We start from the raw sequence: 18,928 nt of genomic DNA, 5'->3' as shown, positions 1-18,928 counted from the left end.
CCCACGTGTCATGTACGTCCTCACGCGCACAAGTTTAGTGAGTACTGATCGAGTCATAAAATATGATTATCGGCCGATCAATCGGAGCATCCCTAGTAATGGAGGCTAAATATTCAGCTTTGGCGTCAAAGGAATACATTTTATTTAACAGTTATTTAAAATTGCAATAAAAGTTTGTAATATTACTGTTTTTAATGTATTTTTGATTAAATAAATGCAGCCTTGGTGAACATGAGATTTAGTTAAAAAACATACTGACCCCATACCCAGACATAATATGCACTTACACACCACAGTAAAATAAATCCATATCCTGCGTGGTTGTACTCACTTTGGAGGGGCGGGTAAGATAGTGTGGTAGTTGTAGTGCTGCTGTTGCTGGTTGATGATCTGAAGCTGAAGGAAAAGCTGCTGCTGGTGGAGGATCTTGGCATATGAAGAGTCCAGCTGAGGAGGAGGCTCCCGGTCGTTCTTCTGGTCAGGTGGAATATACTGGTGATATTTGAGTTTCTTCACTTTGGGCTTGTTATCTTTGGGTTTCTTGGATCGATGAGAAGTTCGATCTGTGCTGGACTTGGACTGCTGCTTGTGGTAAGAAAAAGCAAAGGAACAAAAAGAGAAGCATGAGTGATTTTTTCAATGGTTTGTACTGAAAAATGAAACTGACCAAAGGTTTGGTGGCTTTTGCTTTACCTTTGCATGTCCCGTCGGTGGACGGGAAGAGTTCGTCATGCTAGTTTCACTGGTTAGATTCTGTGGCGGAGAGGCATCGGACGCAACGAGTGGAGGAGGTGGGGCCTGAGTGAGGAACTATGATATATACACTGGGTAAATACGTTATGTGATCTCAAATGCATTTCTTACATTGTCCTCAACTCTGCATATGTTCCTTTGTGATGCATAATAATGAGCCAATTTAAAGGGACAATGCAAATTTAAAAAAGAACATTGACCATTCTGCTAAATTTCTGTATTTGTGTTCCACAGAAGTAAGTCATACAGGTTTGCAACAACATGATAACAGAATTTTCTGGGTGAACTGTCCCTTTAAGTGTAGACCAGTGCTGCCCTCTAGTGAAACCACAAAATTAATTTTCCATTTATCTCATATTGAACAACTGAAACGGGAATATACCTGAGTAGGTGAGAGGTCTCCATTCATATTCAGCATATCAGAGGGGGAGTGTTGGGGAGCAAGACTCAACGGAGAGTCCTGACTGCACAGGGGATCCGGTGACAGCGCATCACTACTGTCCTCATCCAATGAGGAGCTCTCACCCTTCGGAGACTCTGTACCTGATAATACACACAAGAAATTAATTGTCTGATATGTGCATAGATACACTTAAGAAATTAATGATGTTAAAACTACAAAAAAAAAATGTTTTTAGTTTTGTGGTAAAAGAATTTGTAGTTTTTGGGTTGTGAACGAATCAATGTGAGTAATCTTTTAAGTAAACAAATTGACTTTTATTGACAAGAAATGTAGCAAAAGTTTCCTCCCTTTTGTGTTTGCAAATAATAGATTAGCATTGTTGTCATCTGTGGAGAAAATGCTTATGGTGCTTAAAAAGCAACACCAACAAAGCTGACATTGCTCAAAGTGCGTGCAACATAAACGCTGTTTGTGACAGTGGTTATAGACTAACCAATGAGCGTGTGAACAGGGAGGATGTTCTTGTGGATGAGCTCGATGGGACCAGGGCGGTGGGAGATCTTATCATTGAGATCGTCTGCCAATCGAGCTCTCTTTAGCTTCAGCTGCTTGGCCTGCAGTGAGGGCTCGGCTGAAGTCTCTGCGGATTAAACAAATTGAATCATTAACAACTGAATCACTTCCTTCTATGTAAATACCACATAGAGATAAAGATGTCAAATTAGCCATCACTCCCTCAACCTTTGTGTTAAAAACACCCACGTTAACTAGTTTTCTGAAATCTAAAGCAAAATATAACAAAAAGTTTAGTGTTATAAATGCACAACCGTTTGTTAAAAAAAATTAAATAGAAAAAATCTTTAGATTTACGATGGAAACGTGTCAACAGTCTGTGAAAAGGGTCCATTGCAAGAAGCAGAAATTACATAACAGAAACATGACTTGCAGTAGATTAAATAAATTGAAATAAATAAATACCAAGTTCTTGCATGAAACTCTAGATGGCACAGGTTGATGGGTCCTTAACTCATTTGGTAGAGATAGTATCATCATCTACATAGCGTACCGGCCAATGAGCGGCGGCTCAACATTCTAACAAATACTGGTAGTGTTGCTGTCTAAAACTGCAGAGTGCTTTCAGAAACCCTCCACCTTCCCCAGCTCCAACTGTATATATCTGCTATGGGGGTTATTTCATGTATGTTATATGTGCAGGAGCAGCATGTCTTACATGCTCACAGCAATGTCTGTGAATCTATTGGCAGTAGCAAGTCTAACATTGCCATATCCATTACCATGCCAATCTCTCTGAGAGTTGTCATGATAGAAATATGGTAATCATTTAATATTACTCTATTTTCATATTAAAAAGGAATGATGTGACACTCACCTTCTAGGATGTGCATCCTGACCAGTTCCGACCTCTCTGGCCGACTCCTGATCTTCCTCTTCAGGTAATCCTCAGTCTGCACCAGTAAAAGAGAAAACAACTGCGTGTCAACAAAAGTGTCCATCAAAGATGAGAAGGAAGTGAATTCTTTGTTTTAAGAGGAAAAAGAGATAAAGTCACTCACGCGTGCTCTCTCCAGACTTCTCCTCTGTTCGTGGAAGGCAGCCGGACTTTTCAGAGCTGTGTACAGAAACAGAGATGGTCTTACTTTCAGATCTTCAGTCACAGGGACTGATGTGCATTTGTGACTGTCAGGTACTCGATAGATTAATCAAGATTGGGTGCAGGAGAAGGAGCGAAAACACCAGAATTTATCCTGTGTGAGCTTAACTACTCCAAACAGCTGCTCAATACATATTGTGTAATCTCTCAATCACTGCTATGACTTTCAAGTATTCAAATACTTATGTATCTGTACCCATCTGTGCCGACAATTAATCATATTTGACATTGAGGAACTACATAAGGAGGACGTAAATACTAGTCATTAAAGGTCATACTGAAAGGTCATACGTTAAAAAAGAGAACATCCAATTATATCAGTCTGTCTCAAATCCTCTGATGAAAGAACAAAGGTAGTTCAGTGTAATAACAGCAAGTGTGTGTAACCATCATCCACAGTCATTCAGCTTATTTATGTTGACAATGTGTAGTGAAATATAATTTAGTGTAGACTGGAGTTAGGTGAGACCAGACCAGAAAAGTTTTTAGCTAGCTGATAATTTTACAAAATTGTATATGGTAGAAAATTAGGCTATTTGTTAATTTTTTAATGCTACTTTTTAATATTGATATGATAATACCAAAACAATTATCAGTAAATACTGTAAAAAATGAGGATCAAAAGAAACAAACATCAAGGTAGAGATCATACATAATATCAGGTGTCAAAATAAGATAAGCAAAAATTACAAACGGTTTCTTTGCATTTATTTTAAATGTATTGTCAGTTTTGTGCTCACAGATCACGTAGGTAGAGTACTTTTTTACTGTGTGTGTGGATGACCATGTCTGTCAGACACCACAAAGACCATTTTTGACCCAGGAAAAACCCTGCTGACTCACTCACCGCATGTATTAGAGAAATCAAACACTGGATGGCTCTGAACCTTTCTTAAATTAAATGACAGCAAAACTGAAATAATTCTGATCGACTCCAGCAAACCTGTAAAACAAAATAGACCTGTCCTTTGACATAGATGGGGTTGTTGTCAAACCCTCCTCCCCTGTACGTAATCTTGGTGTTTTATTGAATTCGTCTCTTTCATTTGTTTCTCATATTGCTTCAGTTGTTAAAAACTCCTTTTATTACCTGTGTAATATTGCACGTCTCCGCTCGTCCCTCAATCTGACAGATGCAGAAACCCTTGTTCATGCACTAATAACATCTCGTTTGGATTACTGCACTGCCTTATTAATTGGCTTACCAAAAAATTTATTAAAAGGGTACAATATGTACAAAATGCAGCTGCGAGTATGCTCACCTTGACTAGACGTAGTCCCCACATAACACCCCTTCTCCATGATATTCACTGGTTCCCGGTTGCATTACGTATTCATTTAAGGTACTCCTGTTAACCTTTAAGGATCTAAATGGTCTTGCACCTCTTTATCTATCAGACCTTAGCCTATTGTCAGATTCTAGATTCCGGCTTTCTACTATAGGTGGACGATCCTTTTGTGTTACCGCTCCCAAACTCTGGAATTCTCGACCCCTCTCTCTTCGAAATATCTCCTTTCTCTGCCTTGTCTCAACACAAAATGTATTTGTTTGAAATATATATTTCAATTATTTAATTTTTTGCTTTGTTGTTGTCGTTTGTACACTGTAAATGTTGTTCAACTACCTCTGTTAAACATCTTTGGGCTTGTGGAAAGGCACTATATAAATAAAACTTCTATTGGTAGAAAGTTTACTAGTAAAGTAGAGGTGCAGAATAATTCACTACTACGACAGTGGATATTATATCTCTAAAAAGAAGGTTGAAAATTATACGAATAAAAACCAAGAGAAGAAAATTGCACATATGATTGAGCTGTAATGTGAAAGGGATATCACGGAGTAAGAATGAGATGCAACAGCTAAGCTTGGGTAACTAAATTAATGAAATTTCCGAAACCACAGGCTAGGGTTAGCAATGATCATCCGCCTTGTCTCTGTGCAAGAGAAGTTCACAATAAGCTCGATTTCACACAGTACTGTACAAATACAGTTGCAATTTTTAAGCATATTAAAATGATATCAGAAGGTGACACTAAAGACTGGAGTAATGGATGCTGAAAATTCAGCTTTGACATCAAAGGAATAAATTACATTTTAAAACATAATAAAATTGTACAATATTACTATTTTACCATGTTTTTGACAAATGCAGCATTAGAGGCTTCTTTCAAAGATCTTACAACCCCAAGCTTTTGATGTTTTATAATAGGGGACACTACAAATCTGACCTAAACAAAAAAGATTAAAGATTCCTCCCCGTTTATACATCCAAACTACTAATGTTTAGGTTAGATCAGTGCAGTGGGCTCTGAAAAAATTATAGTCTATAACCATAAAAGTATAAACTTTTAGCCTAGAAATCTAGACGCACCCTAGCGGCAGAAAATGCATTTTGCCGCGAGTGTAGTCTAGCAACTCTCGGTAGACCTGAGAGCTGGAAAAACCAAACTCTGGTCAGGCCAATCACAGCGTGTGTAGAGTCGGTGGGCGGGCTTAACATAATGATGGCACGTCACGGCAGAGTTGCGGAGGTTCTGCGTGCTGCTACTCATAAACAAAGAAGCTGACGAACAGCTGTCTTTTTATGGGCTTTGGCCGCGACTCTGAGACTTGGAGTTAAGCTTTTCTTTGAGAAAAGAACAAAGAACGGCACTGAAGTCATTCTTAAGAAAAGAAGATATGTTCGAAGTTTTGCCTTCCGGATACGGCGAAAGTCTATCAACTAACGTTAGCTCGGCTTCACCTTCTTCTTTGCTCTGGTTGGTTGTGGCGCTCATGGCGCTATCTAATTGCGTGCAGAGGGAATTTGAAAGACAACCGTTTGTCCCGCCCCTCGGATTGAGCCCTGTCAATGGTAAGTTTCCAGACCCAACATCTTAATGTGGGTCTGGCTTGTCAGGCTAATAAACTTTCCCTTAGACATTTAATATCAAATATAATCTAAAATATTTGATAAAGTCAGTGGACACATAATTTGTCAGCTACCCTCATACAGTTACATTAACAGTTGAAATCTTAATATAATCCTGCTGGCTTATGTGTGCTGTAATGGAGGGTTTTTGGATTTGACATGAGCCATGAAAATGTGCATGTTACTTAGTGTCTTGCAAAAAAATGGTGCTATTCTGAATATTTAGTGCTATATAAAGCTAACTAAACAGTTCATTTTTGGCTGACGCTTTTAAAGAGCAAAGCTAGAGCTGCACTTCCTCCTTCCCACAGTGGCCACATAGAAAGCACAGTGTGAAGACTGCAAATCCTCTTGCCTGATGTGCAGAACACAGAATAAGGAAGTGGAAACAATAGGGGAACTAGAGCCACCTGATAACACAACAACAGGCCCTTTCACAATGACTGTGTGTTAGCAAACAAGAGTCAAGTCTTCTATAGAGGACATGCCAGACCACAGCTAGTGGACTGTCCCGTCAATTAATGCCTGCTGGAGCCTATATGCAAAATGCATGTTTTTTCCCCCGACAATTTGCATAATAATGCATATATTCAAAATAATGCAATATGCAAAATAATGCATAATAATGCATATACTGGCAGAAGCATACATAGCTTAATATTTTTGATTTTGAATGGGTGTTGATTTCTACATAAGCATTGATGAAATATTAAATTTGAATGTTGCAATATCTTTCTTCACTACACTAACATGAAATACTTGTGGCTATAGCAGCACCACAAGAGCAACTTTGTGGTGAAACTGTCCCATATCAGGAATCTGCATGTCATTGTGGATGCATTTGCAGCTAAATTGTATAACACAAATATCTTGGATATAATATCTAATATGGAGCTCACTTTCGAAAAGGGGGGAAAAAACACCTCAATTTTATTCAAAATTAGCAAATATATGCAATTTAGTGCAGATGTTGCTATTTATATGGCATATACCATGACCTAAAGGTGATTATTTCGACAATTATAGTAAAAGCTTGCTAAAAAGTATAAATTATCAATCTTAGGGCAGAAGGCACGCAGTAGATCATATACAACAGGTCTTTCAGAATACGATACTGATACTGTAGCTTAATTTTGCAGAATATATTGGTTGTTTCATAATATGAAACTTCTATAACCGTATTTGCTTGATAAGTGTTTGTGCTATATTACTATAAAGTAAATGCCATTAGTTTTGCCATTAGTTAATGCCAGTAGATTTTTTGATATATAATGCATATATATAATTTTTATATATATATATATTTATGCAATTCATACATTTTTAAGTGTCAAATTTTTTGGGGGAGCAATTATATATGCAGCCTGCACAAATATTCCCAAAATTAATGACAATGCATTGAGATCTGCATTTGCTGCAAGTGCATGCACATATGCAAATGTGTGTGATGCTCGACATAACTAGAGGAGTATAATGTGACTTACGAGGCATGATTCCTTGGCTGACCAGCTCCTCTCGCGTCCTTCTTTGTTGTAGTTTGAGCTGAAGAACTGCATGGGGAGAGAGGGAAAGTGTTCAGATACAGAGAATGACAGACAGCTGCAGCCAGATGACTATAACATAGACAAGACAAGAGCTCAACCGGCCCTCTTTCGGTTTCTTACTAACTAAAGGGTGAATGCTGAAGGGAGGGACTGTGAATTTTGAGGGTGGTTTTCATACTTCTCGTTTCACCACACTCAACCACTTTTTTTTAAACGAGAGGCAATAGGCGTTCTCCAAATCAGGAACTTGCATGCTGGCCCAACACACTGAGTAAGTTGCTCAATGACTATAAAGAGGGTGGTGTGTGTAGACAGCTTTTTGAGATTTGTTGTCATTGCTTTGTTCAGTGAAAAGAAGCCGTTACGGTACCATTATGTCAAATGTCACATTGGAAGGGATGTGGCTCATGAGTATTAATGGCGTCCCAGGACGCTTTAGAGGCAAGTGAGCACCTGTCAATCCTGACACAATGACATCATCACCCACATGGCACTGCTTTGTGTGCACTAGTCAGCTGTTCTGACCGACCTTCACAGCCACTACGTCTAGGGATCATGAAACCAGAACATTGTCTGCGTCTCAATTACTGTAGTTCACATGCCAAGCCCTACCATTCACTCCTTTCGAAACCTTTATTTTTAAGGGTGTACAATGACAAAACCATTTGCTGGCGTTTTGGCGATCATTTGTGAGGATGTGAATCCTGCGCTTTTAAATTCGGACCCCTTTTTGTCACAAGTTCCCGTAAAATCCCAGAACACCCACTCCGTTTCTCACTTGCAAATTGAATACTAAAAGTCCCACTATTTATTCTTCCTATTCTCACTTCATTTTAACAGCTGTTTTTGACCACCCACTCCTGCTGGTAAGCACTATTTTTGTAGCTACTGAAGAAGAAACACAAGCCCACTCGCACCTCTCCAAGAACCTGGCCTGATACTGTAAATCAATAAGACACTTTTAAATGCCAACACGCTCTCAATCTTCTCTTTGCCAGCCTGGAAAATTCTGTGGGAGACCAGGGAAGTGTGGCGTCAACATCCAGATCTTAAAACGAAAGGGGAAAAAACTCAAATCATGCAGACAACTGGGTTAATCCAAGAGCCTGTGTGTCTAGGGTCTTAATTAAATGCGCCTCTTGCTGACCATCCTCAAAATCCCTAGGCCTGGCACAGTTTGCGGGTCAACCGGTGCTCACTCTTGGCTCTGTACGAGCAGCTGGGGTGATCTCACCACTAAGACTCTAGAATAATCAGGTCTGACGTGTTGAGACTCGGCAAATAATGAAACTAAATTCAAGGTATTAAGTTCCACACCTGGAGGGTGTTTTATTCATACTCTATAAAAGCATAAAAATAGCAATGCCCACCTTCTTTGAGGCTATGATATGCATGTCTGTCACAGTCCAGACTCAGAGACATCTTTTCCTGACCATTTTGGATGGGTTGATCCTCAAAAGAGGAAGTATCAATGTGAAGACAGTGGTTTGTGTCCAGCATGTTTGGATCCAGTGTTGAAAGTTTGCAAATGTTTCAAAGTCGAAACTGATATTCCATCAAAAAACGGATAGCTCGGTACAAGGTATGTTAATCCACAACAACAGTATTTACAGCCTTTCAAATCACAGAAATGGAGAACAGACAGCTTCCACCTGGTTTCTTCCTCATCCAAAATCTGATCCTCTGTTTTGTCCTCTTTTATACTCAAAGGTGATGCAGAGGCTCCGCAACTGCGTCACGCAGAGGCAGAAAAAGAAGCAAATGCACAAAAAGGTGAGGATGGCAGAGCACAGAGCCTGCTCTGCACTCAGCAGAAGACATTCACAGAACAGCGTGTCTCTCGCCCTCCAACACAGAGGAGGGTCCGCTGAGTGCCAATGAATGCTCGCTTCAGCTCAGCTGTTGCCTCTCGTTTACGCTCTATAATCTGGCAGACCCCCATTCACCCCCTCAGCTCCTTTTCATTGGATCAAAACCCAAACCAACCACTTATTACAGTTATTATAGTTTTGAAAATTTGATTGGGCTTTCATTACTCCAGTCTTCAGTGTCAGATGATCCTTCAGAAATCATTTTGATATGTCGATTTGGTGCTCAAGAAACTTTTTTTTATATTATCAATGTTGAAAACTGTTGTGGTGCTTAAAAGGTTAGTTCATCCAAAAATGAAAATTTTGTCATTAATTACTCACCCTCATGTCGTTCCAAACCTGTAAGACTGTTAATTTTCGGAACACAAATGAAGATATTTTTGATGAAATCTGAAAGTCTTTCTGTCCCTCCATAGACAGCTATGCAACTGACACTAAAGAGATTGTAAAACTAACCCATATGAATTGAGCGGTGCAAATTTTGAATTTTGAAGAGACTCAATCGCTTTTTTTTTTCCCAGCACATTTGAGCTTCCGCAAGAACCAATGAGGTTCATTCTCGTGTTACGCAGCACATTTGAGCTTCCGCAAGAACCAATGAGGTTCATTCTCGTGTTACGCAGCACATTTGAGCTTCCGCAAGAACCAATGTGATTTGTTCTCGTGTTATGCAGCACATTTGAGCTTCCGCAAGAACCAACGTGATTTGTTCTCGTGTTATGCAGCACATTTGAGCTTCCGCAAGAACCAATGAGGTTTGTTCTTGTGTTATGCAGCACGTTTGAGCTTCCGCAAGAACCAATGTGATTTGTTCTCGTGTTACGCACCACATTTGAGCTTCCGCAAGAACCAATGAGGTTCATTCTCGTGTTACGCAGCACATTTGAGCTTCCGCAAGAACCAATGAGGTTTGTTCTTGTGTTACGCAGCAAGTTTGAGCTTCCACAAGAACCAATGATATTTGTTCTCGTGTTACGCAGCACATTTGAGCTTCCTCAAGAACCAATGCAGTTCATTCTCGTGTTACGCAGCACGTTTGAGCTTCCGCAAGAACCAATGAGGTTTGTTCTTGTGTTACGCAGCAAGTTTGAGCTTCCGCAAGAACCAATGTGATTTGTTCTTGTGTTACGCGGCACATTTGAGCTTCCGCAAGAACCAATGAGGTTTGTTTTCACGCATCAAGCAAGTTCGGTTGAGCTTCTGTTTATGCTCGCTGATCAATGTTTATATGTGAATATTTGGACTAAACCACCCAATTCATATGGGTTAGTTTTAAGATCTCTTTATGAACTTTTTGAAGCGTCAAAGTGGTAATTGTGTAGCTGTCTATGGAGGAACAGAAATCTCTCAAATTTCAATAAAAATATCTTCATGCATGATCCAAAGATGAACGAAAGTCTTACGGGTTTAAAACAACATGAGGGTTAGTAATTAATGACAGAATTGTCATTTTTGGGTGAAGTAACCCTTTAATATTTCTGTGGAAAGCATGATACATTAAAGGGTTAGTTCACCCAAAAATGAAAATTCTGTCATTAATTAATTACCCTCATGTCGTTCGACACCCGTAAGACCTCCTTTCATTTTCGGAACACAAATGAAGATATTTTAGTTGAAATCTGATGGCTTAATTTCTGAAAGGCCTCCATTGGCACAATGTACGGTACACTCTCAAGACCCTTAAAAGGTACTAAAGACGTCGTTACAAAGTCCATCTCACTACAGTGGTTCTACAATAACTTTATGGAGTGACGAGAATAGTTTTTGTGCGCAAAAAAACCCTAAATAACGACTTATATAGTGATGACGATTTCAAAACACGGCATCATGAAGCTTCGAAGCGTTATGAATCAGTGAGTCGATTCAGCAGTTTGGATGGCCAAATTTCAGCAGTTTGGCGGTTTGACACGCGATCCGAATCATGATTTGACTCACTGATTCATAACGCTTCGAAGCTTCATGATGCCGTGTTTCGACAAATGAATATCTTCATTTGTGTTCTGAAGATGAACAGAGGTCTTACGGGTGTCAAACGACATGAGGGTAAGTAATTAATGACAGAATTTTCATTTTTGGGTGAAGTAACCCTTTAATATTTATAATATATATTTTAAATTTTTTGAATAAAACATTTATTTGTGGTCATTTAATTCCTTGAAAATGTAAAAAGATACAATTATTTGTATATCCTTTTGTTTTTCTAATTGTTAGTGTTGCAACAAAACAAATGTTCTTTTATAAAATATTCACAAACTATGAGCTTCTAATTGGTGTTTCGTACATGCACATCAAGTGAAAAATTTAATGTAACAAGTAACAGATCAATGCTCTAACATATGACATGTTAACCACAAACACATAGTTCACATTTCACAAGGTATTTAATATGGAAACCTCTCATGTCGCTCTAAGAAATGGTGTCATGCGGGGCTATCGGGAGTCCCGGTGACATGAGCAGAGAGAGTGGAAGGAAGGAGGTCACAGGAAGAATGCAGGTCTCTTTTGACCTTTCCTTTCTTTCTGGCAGATAAAGTACAGGAGTTTGCCTGTAAGGAATTGTCAGGCTCACATACACCACACATACTGGACTGTTGGCGAACCCCCTCATCCCCCCACCCGGGTCCTCTCTCAGTTTTAAATAGTAAGGCCAGCTGGCCGAAAGGCTCTATATTCAGCTCAGTATCACCTGTGCAAGCATTGGATAGGGTTACCCTCCGCTACAGTTCTTGCAAACAGACTTGCGCACATTTTCAAACAAACACAGACAAAAACAATATTCCAAAAAGCAAAACACTAAACTATGGCACTTGTAAATCTGGATAAATCTTAACATACAATATATCAAACGAAAGAACCGAACCTCTGCTTTAAAGCATTCTAGTTTCATTAATTATTTTTAATCAACACTCGAATGTGTGTAAAGTTTTTTTTTTTTTTAAAGTAACATTTTGAAGAAAAAGCTGAGAAAAATCATGTTTTTGTCAAAGTCTATGTCCGGATCAGGTTCAGACCAACGATCAAAACATAGATGGAGAAGATTGCGTCCATCAACACCCCCAAAGCCTGCACAGTTCTATAGCTCTTCATTTGAGATAATCTTTCAGTTTTGATTGATTTGCTGTTTAATGTTTGATGACGTAAGAAGCATTGCTTACACATATGCAAGCTATGCTTGCTTCTGCTTCTTCGCTAGTGTTTTGATCTGGAGATACTCTTTCAGAAGATGCGTAATAGTGCTCCCTTCAGTATAACTGTTTTTGTACATATAATGAAAGATAATGGGGTCCAAAAAACATTATTTTTTTGTGTGTGTGATTCAAGAAATAAAAGTCATATAGGTTTGAAATTACATGAAATTGAGTAAATGATGGCAGAATGTTCATTTTTGAAGCTATCCCTTTAAGAAATACGTGTGCAAGTCAGGTGACAGGAAAAAACTAGATCTCTCGGCATTTAATAAACATGCTTTATGGCCACTATATATATATCGTTCAGAATAAATATGAAAATGTGTGCTCTAATGATAAACAGCCATATGTTTATATTATAGGGAAATGAAGGTCACCATGCACAGACTCCCCAGAGACAAAAACATTACCGTGATCTGCTTTTAGCCCACGAGCTCATCGCTATCATCATCACTCGGTGAGAATTCGCAGCAGTTGACGCTCATGCTGTCAGTGACCAGAAGGGCCCAGCACTGCGAAGTGCCGACTGACCACAGAGGAAGTCTATGCTAAGCCCATAAGTCACCGCAAAGAACAAAACACCACCTTTATCAAATAAAGCACCATAGATAATAAAGCCAAAGTTCACCGAGCTCTCAGATAGATCTAAATGAGTAATGCTATGTAGTTTTTATTACAAGAAATGCAAACAGTTCGTTATGACTGTCAGAATCATTGCTGGTTGATTATTATTGGGAAAAATGATACAGAACTGTTACAGTTTTTACAGCTGCCACATCCTCTTTTACATCTACATTTATCTTGAGATTAAATTAACATAAGCTTCTTCCATAACAACCACTAATTATTTTGAAGTATATATGAAAACACATTTCCTCAGTCCCAAAATGGAGACGAAGTTACTTTTTACTGTTAGATGTTTATACCACATTAAAATACTTTTCTTGCTGCTATTTTCCTCTCTGCTTTCAATCACTTACTGGAAACACCGTCATCGCTACTTAATTTCCAACACTAGCCAGAAAAATAGTTCTTAGAGGACCAGTTTTCATGCAGTCTTCATTTATACAATGACGTAAGGCATCGCACTGCCATAAAGTCATCGAAATGATAAGCACATGAAAGCCAGACACACAAAACAGGATTATACAACAAATCTCCTTAATTTTATCCAAATTGGGCCCCACTAAGTTTTCATAAGAGTGAAAATCTGAAGGAACGAGAAACAGAGCACACAAAAAAATCAGGCCAGCTGCCTGACTCCAGTAATATAAGCTGCTAAAGTGCAGAAGGGACGTTAGATTGAGCTCAACAAATGAGGTTATGGGAGGAGAGAGAGAGAGAGAGAGAGAGAGAGAGAGAGAGAGAGAGAGAGAGAGAGAGAGAGAGAGAGAGACGAGTGAAGAGAGGTTGACGTCCAAGCTCTCCTGTTTTTGTGAATGTGTTACATAACATTTTTCTGAACTCTTTTAATCCGAACCTCTCAACCTCCTGCCCTACTTTCCGGCATCTCTGCAAATCATGACTCTAGTTTTTATAGTTTTTGACAATTCTCACACTTTGTGTCAACCTGCGATATATAAAACAAATGGTATTTTTTCCCTTCCAGGCTTTACAACTCTAGAGTTGCCTTAGAGGGATAGTTCAACCAAAAATGGGGAAAATTACCCCATTATTTACCCACACTCAAGCCATCATAGGTGTATATGACTTTCTTCTTTTTGAACTGTCCCTTTATCTCTACAAAGCCTACTGTATGATATTTGATATGCACATTTCTAAGGCCTCTAAATTATCAACATGATCAAAACTTTGCTGAAAAACCTGTTACACACAATCTTCTGCCTTCTGTTTATTTATTTTTTTAAGTAAACGGCCTTTTAATGTAATTCTAAAAACATCCCCCTTCAGGTCGAGTTACTTGCAGTGAAATCTTTACTGACTTTTATAAAAGTCAACGTAAGATACAATTTTACATTGACAGAAATATTTCAAGATGAACACTTACTGGACTTAAGCAATTTAGGTTTACTTTATTATCTATACATCACTTTTAGAAAAATCATGTTAAAATATGAGCATCAAATATGATATATCAAGCTTTTGAGGAATGTGTATTTGTACATCTCCTAATCATCATTGTCCTGCTTTGCATTATGTTTCAAAATACAGCTTATCATAACTAATTATATTATCTAAATAGATTGTATAAATTATTATTAATAAATTAAGTTTAATAAATAATAAATGTAATACATTTTAAATTAATTAAATAAAAGCAGAAATAAAAATATAACAATTGGTTCTGCATATCTGTTATTGGACCAAAATAAACTGTATTGTCATAAAAAAAGTTCTCTAATTCTGATTGGATGATTGTGGCACATTGCGTAGGAGTTTCACATTCAGTGTGGAGAAATTGCTTGTTGCTGGAAATTGTCACACTGTGACTGGTTAGGACACAGGGTTGTTTTATTTATCTGTGGTGACATTACCAATATTCCACAAATATGAAACAATGCACATTCTTTTAAACCTGAAAATCCCTGCAGTAACGCCTGAGTATTTAACCCTGGCCTGTCATGACTTGTTAGCCTGGTAAGGGAGAGTCGCTGAGTTTTGTCACACTGATCATTATCTTCTGTGTCCTTTGTAAATGTGTCACTTTTTTGAAACACAATTAGAACAGTTTGGTTGTGTTCCCTATATATAATCATGTGCAATCAACCTACAACCATTGATATGTAAATGAGTCAGTGGATGCTATCAATTCAGCCAAAGAGCTGGAATTACAAGAACAGACAAAAACAAAGCAGTTGATAGGAGTGGTTCCCTTGTATTCCTGTGTTTATGCCCAGAAACAGAAACAATACAACTAAATTATACACAATTTGAAGATCAATATCGTTCAAGATAACTGAGCACAAGCAACATTTTTCGTCTCCCGAGTCTTTTGATCAAAAGTACAGTAAAACAATTTTGTGAAATATTACAATATAAAATAATTGTTCACTATTTTAATATATTTTAGATTTTTATATATATTTTATATCCATTACTCAAGTCTTCAGTGTCACGCGATCCTTCAGAAATAATTCTAATATTGATTGTGCCCATTTCTAAACCATTTTATTAATTTAAAAAATATATATGCATTACATATATGTACATTATATTTTATAATTTCTCTGACACCATACAAGTCACAGTTTTAAGTCTGGATGTCCTGTAAAGAGCACATTCTTTTCAGAAATACCAAAATATTAGGAGGTTTCACCATGACAACAACAACTCCTTGTTCTTTAAAAATGACTGACATTAATTTAGTGATCAAATGTAGCACTCTTATAGAAATATGATAATATTTTATCATTTAAATCAGACTAATTTTCAAATCATAAACCAACATATGTTTATCAGGCATTTTGGGAGACACAGCAAGTGAATATGAATATAAATTATATATTTACTCATTACAATACTCCTATTAAATATTAGATATTATTAAGAATGTTGCCAATTATTACTCCCATTATTACACTTATTTTTTCATTACATGTTGCCCCCACAGAACACATTAATATGCAAATTATACACAGTGTATAGATACATTGTATTGAATGAGAAAACCCATTTATGGCCATTTTACCCACATATTGCATAAAGTAAAATAGTATATCAATTAATAACATTATATCTTTCATAACATGGTTGAGAATCATCTTTATACAAAGTTTGGTTAAGAAAAATCTATATTTTTGCCTATACATGTTTTTCATGTCATTACATTTTTTTTAAGGTCCCTTTGTTTCTTATGCTCTAAACAATGTTATGACATGACAAAACGCTAAATAAAAAATTCTGGGTCTCAGGATGATATATATTAAATTTGTATTTGTGTGAAATCATGATACACCAGGAATCTGGTTGATGGGTTAGCTGTATGAAGATTTGGTGCATTGGAAGCATCACTGAGGATGTCTAGCTGACAAAGCACTTTTCATAGCTCTGGGACATGAGTGCATTATTGGTTCTGGCATACTGTAATTGAACAAATCAAATAAATCAAAGCTCTAAACTGTTGTAATCTTATAAAGGCCACTTTATTACCAGAGGTCATGCCCGTGCCTGCAAGTACATACTTCTTTCTTAACAACCAAGCCAGATAATTCTAGGAAGTTTCCCTGTTCCTGGAATATCCATTTATCCTCTTGTCAACAATGTTGTCATTTTATCATCAACACCACAACAAGCATGGTACGTTTTCCAGTGTTCTGATTCGCCTGACCTGTTAGTATGCAAGACAGAAGATGCCTAGATAAACCAAGGGGCTGCTGTTGACTGCTGGAGGATTAAGCCCAGCTGCGGGTCGTGTCTAGTTAATGCAAAGCAATGCCTCTCTATTCCTCTGTTCCTGTTATGTTTAGGGCCTGTGTAAGCATGCTGGAGTTAAACTTGGCAAGCATCCCTAAGATGTTACATAACATAGAAAACCCCAGCGCAACCCATAGACAGTCAGTGCAAAACCCACTGCAGAGTAACTATGCTCTGGAAAGCATGCAAAAAATCGTGCATTTTTCACAAGACTGTCAAAATCTAGACACAAATATGATTTTAAACACCAATTGCCAATGTTAAGTGTGCCAATGGGACTGAAAATGACCAGGGAGCTTCAATCAATCCATCAGTTGCACTTAAAAATCAATGTTAGTATCTCATGGTGACTGGCACCGAAGCTTTTCTTTTATCTAATATCTCACGTCAAGGCACTTCCATCTGGAGGAGCTGGACTCTCACAGATAATCAATCACTCTTTACACTGACTTTTGCCAGGACTCTGTCAAACCTCCTTGTCCAAGAGCTGATTTATAATACAGCAACAAACATGACATGGTAACTCTGTATGCTTCCTTGTCTTGTTGACCCAGACCATTCTGTCCCAAAAGGAGTCTGTTCTTTTCCTCAAGGCCCTGAGATCCACTGCCAGACGTCAAGGAGAAAACAGCTGGTTTTAACAACAGAGAGAGGGAAAACTCCTATTCATCACTGACACATCCCACCCCTTCCAGCAAGCTGGAGCAATTCCAGGGTGGCTCTCCACATATCAGTTTCTATAGTGTATCATTCTGTAGATTATCACTTGAAAGTATGAAAGCAACTAAAAAGAGTAGAAGTAAGTAGTATGTAAGTGAGTAAGTAAGCGTGCTTTATGCTCTGAAGCGTTTGGGGGTGTGTCACAGGCAAATGAACGATTTATATTATATATATATATATATATATATGAAATGAATTATATTGTGCTATCTCTGTTTCTTTGTCCGTTTCAAAAGAGCATCTTAAAAATTAAGTTGTTGTCATGCTCAGGACATTCAAATCTGACCTGGGCCATGTCCCCATTCCCCTTCTCACACCCCTACTTTCCTGTCTATGCTTAACAGTTAACTAAAACTTTTTTTGTTTTGTTTTTCACTTAAAAAAAATAGAAATTAGAAATGTTGCCTTGCCAACTAACTGAAATAAAATAATTAAGATGAAGTACTAAAATTACAAATAGAAATATTAAAAAGGAATCTAATAAAAATGGCAAAAAAATACAATTATTAAAACTAAAATTAAAATAAAAACAGAAATTTTACAAATAAATGGTCATTCAAAATAGTAATAAATACCATAATAGCATATAAATAATACTAAAATAACACTGATGCTCAATTGTCCTTAAAATAAAGGGGAAAAGCGATAAGAAAAGAAAAGTGATAAGAAAATGATAAGAAAAGTTCAAATTAAACGTATAATGGTTACTATAACGAATAGCAAATGAAGAACAAATAATCAGTCACATTCCACAACTGCTTATCTGGAAAACTGTTATTTTCCATACACAAAAACATGTTTAACATCTTCAGCAGCTAGATAACTGGTTTGCCTTGGCTCAAGAGTAAGTAAATGTTGTGGTTTAGTGAGACCTCAGTTCAAACAGCAATAAATCCTGTGCAGGACTTCACAAACAGCAGGCTTAGCTATTAAACAAAGTTGTTAAACCTTAACCACGGATACCACACCTCACCTCAACATGAGCAATCATCTAACATAAAAAAAAAAACAATCGTGCAAGTACTGTACCTGAATGTATGGCCATATCCTTCCACCGCAGAAGGATACGGATACAATCACGTCCACACTTTATTAATCCATTTCAAGACCGGACAACAGAACAAGCAGTGAATGAAGTTGACTGACTGAACTCAAGTCTGTTTTGCTGAGAGATAATTCCCGCAGTAGATCCAAGAACAGCAGGGTGTGTCTTTGTGCCCCTCACCTTCCTCCACTCAGAGCTGGCGTGTGTGTGCACGCCCTACAGATGTGGGTGTGTTAGCACAAGTGATTGTGTCTATGCGAGCCGGTTTCTTCCTTATTACTGGTTAAGCACTGCTTTCAGGCTCCGCTTTCAGCTGTGTTGAGCAACTCCTAGGTTTTTTTTTTCATTCCAGGAGAGAGGGGAGGAGAGATCAAAAACTTTGTGCCCTGATTTGGGGTCACTCGTTTACTACAGAAGAAAACGCGTGCAGACTACAAGCCAGAAAC

The 18,928-nt window shown here is 37.8% G+C and overlaps 1 protein-coding gene across 6 annotated transcripts in view; it reads right to left on the bottom strand.

The window, feature by feature from the left end:
* mrtfab (myocardin related transcription factor Ab) overlaps positions 1 to 18,928 on the bottom strand; it is a 45,036-nt gene that overhangs the window by 10,107 nt on the left and 16,001 nt on the right. For 2 of the 6 annotated variants that reach the window (XM_079801477.1, XM_079801478.1), the window contains exons 1-8: positions 18,467 to 18,812; positions 7,225 to 7,290; positions 2,731 to 2,786; positions 2,547 to 2,622; positions 1,650 to 1,796; positions 1,136 to 1,296; positions 694 to 810; positions 332 to 582 (exon numbers count right to left, since the gene is read on the bottom strand). In XM_079801477.1, coding sequence (XP_079657603.1) covers positions 332 to 582; positions 694 to 810; positions 1,136 to 1,296; positions 1,650 to 1,796; positions 2,547 to 2,622; positions 2,731 to 2,786; positions 7,225 to 7,290; positions 18,467 to 18,482 — 890 coding nt within the window. In that variant the 5' untranslated portion in view covers positions 18,483 to 18,812. Of the gene's footprint in view, positions 1 to 331; positions 583 to 693; positions 811 to 1,135; positions 1,297 to 1,649; positions 1,797 to 2,546; positions 2,623 to 2,730; positions 2,787 to 7,224; positions 7,291 to 8,654; positions 9,115 to 18,466; positions 18,813 to 18,928 lie in introns of those variants that run through there. The other 4 variants (XM_079801473.1, XM_079801475.1, XM_079801474.1 and 1 more) reach the window with 2 other exon arrangements.

This window comes from Gobio gobio (assembly GCF_949357685.1).
Source record: "Gobio gobio genome assembly, chromosome: 20".
Lineage (NCBI taxonomy): Eukaryota > Metazoa > Chordata > Actinopteri > Cypriniformes > Gobionidae > Gobio > Gobio gobio.
The sequence above is the reverse complement of the archived record's forward strand: the minus strand, read 5'-3'. Positions and strand labels throughout refer to the sequence as shown.